The sequence below is a fragment of the Betta splendens genome, chromosome 16, assembly GCF_900634795.4.
Source record: "Betta splendens chromosome 16, fBetSpl5.4, whole genome shotgun sequence".
NCBI classification, from domain to species: Eukaryota; Metazoa; Chordata; class Actinopteri; order Anabantiformes; family Osphronemidae; genus Betta; species Betta splendens.
Window position 1 is genome coordinate 18,464,727 of NC_040896.2, and position 6,297 is coordinate 18,471,023.

A 6,297-nucleotide genomic window follows, 5' to 3' on the forward strand; every position below is an offset into this window, starting at 1 on the left:
AACATGACATAAATACAGGATAAAGTTACAGTTTTTATTAGTTGTTTTGACCTGTTTTACAAAACTAGTTTCTGCTCCATCATCTCTATTTCAGAAGAGCATCACACACATGCAAATGTGTAAACCTGTTCTGATTTGATTGACACATTTTCTTTCCCAGTATAAGACCAGTAAGAACTCACCATAGCCCCTGTTTCACACTCGTCCACAAAAAAATCTTTAATTATCTATCAGCTTATAGGCTTTAAAAATGGAACCAGGTCTGTGTTGGTCTTTACCAGCATGGATGGAGGAGGTCTAAAGCAGAGACTTGTCACAATGGCGCAATGGTGGAAGGACCCAAATGCACAGCGATACTTGGATAAATGAAGTAATTGACTGAGGTTGTGACAAGACTGAGTAGCAACAGTGGCTGTGTCTCATCCTCATCCCATCCAGATTTGCCTGTGCTTTAGTTTGCATGTATTTTTGTTAATTAAAAATGGAAACACAAAGACTGAGTATTATATATACAGTTCATCAGTGTTGCTGGTGATATAAAAGGGTGATTCAAATGGAGCTTTTGTGTAAGGTTTTGTTGCATAAATTCGATTTTTAGAAAACAGAGATAATACAAAAAATGTATTGATGAATTTTATGCTTAGTCAATCATGAACACTGACTGAAAAAGTCAAATGGGGTGAAATGAAATAGCTGCAATACTTATTCTTCTTCTTTGCCAGATTTACAAAGCTATGAAAAAGAATTTGGAGTGACAGACACCTAATAAACATTGATCATTAATATGCACTCTTTTGTTGCATTGAATAAATGTGATATGGAAACTTATAGAAAATAATTTAAAAATATATATTAATGAATTTCACAGTTAAGTGTGTGTGTCAAGTTAAAATCAAATAGTTGCATTGCTGATGATCATTCTTTTGTACAACACAATAATTTAGCACAAGCCATGAAATGCAAAATTTATGATATAATTAAATACTAACTAAATAAAATAATAATTAAATATAAACTATAAAAATAAAATAGTATTGTTACTCTATTACCTTTGGATGAGTTTGTGAGTGAGACTGGATGAATCGTGATCATGAGACTCGTGGGTGAGATAAAATGTTGGATCTAAGTTGAACTGGCCGCTTTTCTACTTTTGGTGTTGATCAGTGCTGATAAATTAATGAAAACAGTGTAGCGGATTCAAATTAATAGTTTGATATTAATGCATAAACATTAATATACCTCGAAGTTGGGGCACCAGGTTGTTTTAAAGCTGAAACCACGCTTGTATCAATTTAGTCAATGCCAGATGTCAATTCATTGAGTTACTAGTTATGAACAACAATAACAACTTTCTTGGGATAGAACCAAATCAATCTCTAATGTTGCGAATTCCTGCGGTTCGGTGACCTCTGTTTAAATCTGAAGAACAATGCACACAAAACCAGATTCCTTTTAACGTTTTATTAATCTAATACTACTGGATATATGAATAACATAATATGGAAATACTCAAATAAACAGAACAGAAAATGAGCAAACAATCAGAATGAGATGATCAGTGATGAATGAATCAATAAGTGAAAGCACAAGGAACGGTCAAGACCTAAGTGTGTGATGGCTTTGATCATTAGAAAAGAGTATTTGTCTCTAACTTATAAAAACCTAAGTATCAACTAATGAATTTGGAATGTTCAATTTCAGCGCTTTGAGAAACACTATTCTTCTCAGAGGATTAGAGACGTTCGTCTTGCCTTAGTTTGGAGCTGTAGCCGCTGTGCAGCGTCTCTCGTTACCGGTGGGTTGAGCAGTGCCCTCTCTGGTCCCGGTGCCACGGCCTCTGGACCAGGAATCGTTGCCCGGTGATGACGGCTCGGGTTCAGCAGAGTAACAGTCAGCCAGGCTGGACCTCCAAGGTGTTGCAAAGCGTCAGCGCTACTTAAACCAGCCCAAAAAGGAAATGGCTGAAATCTAATTTAATTAGTTCGATCAAAAATAGCGAGTCAATTAAGGTCTGTTTGTTATAGTTTCGGTTTCGCGGAGTTTCTTGATGACTTTCTAACGTAACAAAATTCGCTGCTCGTTCGTATTTCCAAGTCTGACGTCATTTTACAAAATTTAAGAACAAAACAAAATTAAAGAAAAGTTATGCGACGCAAAAAGAAAAGGTGAAAGAAGTTTGAAGATAGAGAGAAATCCGCTTCGCCTATAGGGTGTGACTGGTTTAAATACCCCTGGGGCAGTGGTCACTGCAGGGCGGAGAAATGAGTTCAACCAGTGGTGAAGAGTTCCACCTCTTCAGATCAGGAATCAAACTATTTGATTGGATCGCTCCTAAATCTGGGATAACTAAGCTTTCCTCTTTTCATCAAGCTCAAAGTTCCATCACATTATAACACAATACACATGTAACGATGACTTTGGCACTCAAATAAGAAGAGAGGTCAGAATGATTAAACGTGGTGCCTTAAAACGTTGTAACAAATAAAATGTTATTACTTGATGACTGGTCTTGTCTTATGTAACACCAAGTAAACACTAAACATACACGAATAATAAATGCAAGCAAAATCAAATTATAAATGGCTTAATCTAGACACTACTAATTAAACTAATGTAACACTTAAATGCAATACAATAATGAGGATACCTTATTTTAGCTCGTGGACTTAGCATATATGTATGGTGCACAGATTAAAAGAAGTAAAGCAGGTGAGTATCTGTATTTCAGTTTTATACATTCACACAAAGGAAAGCATGGTGATAAGTTGTGTCTGAAGTCCCTTAGTTGTTCTTGAGGAATTTCGTGGCAAGTCTGTAGATCAGGCATTAAACATCACACAGGAACCTATCTAATATCAAAAATAGCATTTTGTACACAGAATACAAGTGGAGATATAATTTCTTGTGTACTAAGCAAATATTCACATGATGCAGAAACATTTGCAAGTTAATGATAAAAATCAGCCTGAAGCAGATTTGGCAACCAAATAACACAGAGATGATGTTTGGATTTGAGTTTTTCTTTTTTTTCATTTTGCAACAAATGAGGAACATGACATTGACACAAACACACAGTACTTGCTTTCAGAGGGCGTCATATTGAGATAAGCCTTAGAGCAGTTGACAAGGTGAGTGAAGTCAGTACGTTCATTCTTCCTCATAGATGTCTGTGGAATTCTTCACCTTTATGTGTGTGATGTGAATTTAACATTTGACCTAAACAGAAGGAGAAACAGTCAGGATGATGTGGAGTCTCTTGTTCATGTCTCTGATCAGTAAGTATCTCACTGGGACTTTTCTTCTTTTTATTAATATTATACAAAATGTGACTCCTTAGTAATGTAATAAAGGCTTAGTTGTTAACTGGCTGTAAACAAATGAATTAAATGTTCTGTTCCTAACACGGTGGGGCAGTGAGTAGAACTGTCGCCTCATAGTGAGAAGGTTCGATTCCCGGGGTGAACCGGGTGCCTTTCTTTGTGTAGTTTGTGTGTTCTCCCCGTGTTCGATCCAAAAACACGCCTTAGGTTCTTTGGTCACTCTAAATTGCCCGTAGGTGTGAATAGACAGCTGGGGGCAATTGCAGCACCACCCGCGACCCCGCATGGAGATAAACGGTAGAAAATGGATGAATGGATGTTTCTAGTTTCTCAGTCTTCAACCTATACATGGGGTTCTGTTACTTACTCTTCTGAAAGAGCCGTTGATGGGATCTGGACACAATGTGCTGATACAAATGGGAACAACAACAACTGGTGGAGCGCTGACCTGCTGGGCCTGTATGAGATTTATAATATCATGATCTACAACATTAATCAAAGTAACATTTATATGGAGGGAGCTCAGATCGTCATCGGGAACTCATCTGAGAAGACTAACACCACTGGCAATGTGTAATTAAGCATTGTGTTCATTTGAATCTGCTTCCGTCTTTACTGATCTTTACTATTTTAGTAACACTTTTTTTACACACTCTTTTTTAGGTGTAAAACCATCACAAACTTCACACTGAACCAAAACAACACTTTTCAGTGTGACGGTGGATCAATTTGGGGACGCTATGTTACCATATATTTACAGACAAACATTCTTATTCTGTGTGAGGTGCAGATCTACGGAATAAGGAAAGGTACATATTTAATTTATACCAGTACTTCAGTATATAATAATATTGTTCCAGTAACTCACATGTAAATGGGTTTGTTAAAGGTCAAGACAACACAGTTTTATATTGTCATTAAAATTCCTTTATTGGAACAATGGAAACAATAATGAAAAGGTTTCAGTTTGTTTCACTTGGACATTTTTTCTTTAAGTTACAGGTTTGATGCTGATTCCAGAGAACAGGACATGGTTAGATTCACTGATCTACTGCAGAGACCACAACATGGACCTGGCTTATATCCATGACAATGAGACCCAGGTCTGGGCTGAGTTGGAGCTACAGAACTCCACCAGTCCCTTTGTGTGGCTGGGCCTTCACTACACCTGCACCTTAGGGTTCTGGTTCTGGGTGGGTGGTCATCCTCTACAGTACAAAAACTGGGATCCAAATGAAAAAGGGGCAAATGAGTGTGACATGAGTGTTGCCATAAATAAAGACAACCAGTACTGGTACAGCAAACCTGACAATGAAACATTTAATTTCATGTGTATCATATAAGAGACATCACTGTCTATTGTACTGGTGTCGATGGTGTGACTGTTCAAATACATTGATTTTGTTTGTCTTTTTTAGTCTTTTCTAAAGTCTATCACAGCTCCTTAGTTTTGCTGATGTTCACTTGGAGGTGGTTCTGTCCAAACCAGTCCACAAATCTGTCCACCACTCCCTGATTCTCTGTGACGTCACCACCCTGGATTCATCCTACAGTAGCAGAGATTAGGAAAAATTATCCAATTTTTATATTACATTTTTTCTATTTACTGCTCTATTTACTGCATAAATGTTTGTCTGACATTTACAGTATATTCTGTGCACATTTGCAAACATTTATATTTGTATGTTTAATGTTTATTTTAATCCCAATTGCATTTGCTGCCTGCTATTTCTTTGGGATCTGTGGGATCAACAAAGTTGAAAGAGCTGGAAAATAAATGATTATCATAATACCACTTACAGAACTATTTATTCTCTCTATTCCGTTCAGTCAGAGGGGTTGCATCAGGAAGGGCATCAAGTTTGACTCGTTTCTAATTTAACTGGTGACCGACTTCTGAATGCCACACTGGTTGCTCTTAGTTACGGCATCTGATCTGACACAGATCGATCATTGTTCATGTCGTAGATATGGAAGGATGCTCTTTGTGAACAGTGGAAACCAGATCAACTTGTGACCACTGTGTCTTGCTGTTACATTAAATATAACTGTCAGGGCGGCGTAGATGACGGACCCACATGCACAGCACAATACGAGGTTTTCTGGTGTTAAAGAGTGACGTTTATTCCAATATGCAGAGTCAAATCCAGGCAGGGTCATACACAGGAGATCAAGCAGGTTAAACGGGATCAGGCAGAGGCGTAGTCAGGGGCAGACACAGGTCAGATACGAGAGGTGAGTACAATACCAAACGTCAGGCGTTGAATCGTGGTCGGGCAGGCAATGGTCGGCAACAGGCAGTAGCAACAACAAGGCAGACAAGGATCAGGCAGGCTCAGAGTCGGAGGTCAGAACTAGGAACACAACAAGGCTAAACTAGGAACGCTGGAAAGTGGTGATCTCACGCAACAATCTGGCAACTGGAGTCTGTGAGGGGTGAATGCTATATACCGGTGTTGATTAGTAAACTGCTAACAGGTGTGCTGAGTGATCCGGGGACTGAACAGAGAAACAGGAAGTATACAAATTAAAACAGGAAGTCCTTTCAGTGTGAAGGGCGGGTGACAAGCCCGGATGTGACAATAACGGCTTTTTAAAAACATCTACAATTAATGACAGCGTCATCTACTTGGCCTGGTGATAAAAGCAATGGCTTTGGGTTCATTTTGCTACTGTGGCAGCGAGATTGAACCCTTTCTTTTCTAATGTCACAAAATATTGACAGTTTTTAAAATATTTTTTACATTGAGATTTTTTTTTTATAAGCGAAACTTGTTAAACCCAAAAAGAATCCAAATACAGAATTTTGAGGTTCAACATTTTATTAACAAAAGATTGTAGCAATTAACAGCAGACTTATTCAGTCCTTATTTACTCCTAGACACTACAACACAAGTAAACAGACTACGCCTTGTAAATCTGTAAAGATGCTTTTCCCTGCTTCAAACATCTGCCGTTGAACCATCGCTACTGGACA

At 38.1% G+C, this 6,297-nt stretch overlaps 1 protein-coding gene across 1 annotated transcript; it reads left to right on the forward strand.

Annotated features, from left to right (window-relative positions):
- The first annotated feature begins 2,816 nt into the window (after positions 1-2,816).
- Positions 2,817-4,981, forward strand: LOC114842599 (killer cell lectin-like receptor subfamily F member 1). The gene is made up of 2 exons (XM_029128258.3): positions 2,817-3,275; positions 4,323-4,981. Exons 1-2 carry the CDS (start codon positions 3,242-3,244, stop codon positions 4,661-4,663), a joined length of 375 nt encoding a protein of 124 aa, XP_028984091.1. The 5' UTR covers positions 2,817-3,241; the 3' UTR covers positions 4,664-4,981.
- Positions 4,982-6,297: the final 1,316 nt, after the last annotated feature.

Bases quoted from the DNA above. Each gene is read 5' to 3' on its own strand.
- LOC114842599 (XM_029128258.3), top strand. From the start codon at position 3,242: ATGATGTGGAGTCTCTTGTTCATGTCTCTGATCA. The intron at 3,276-4,322 runs GTAAGTATCTCA...TTTAAGTTACAG, and splicing joins CTTGTTCATGTCTCTGATCA to GTTTGATGCTGATTCCAGAG.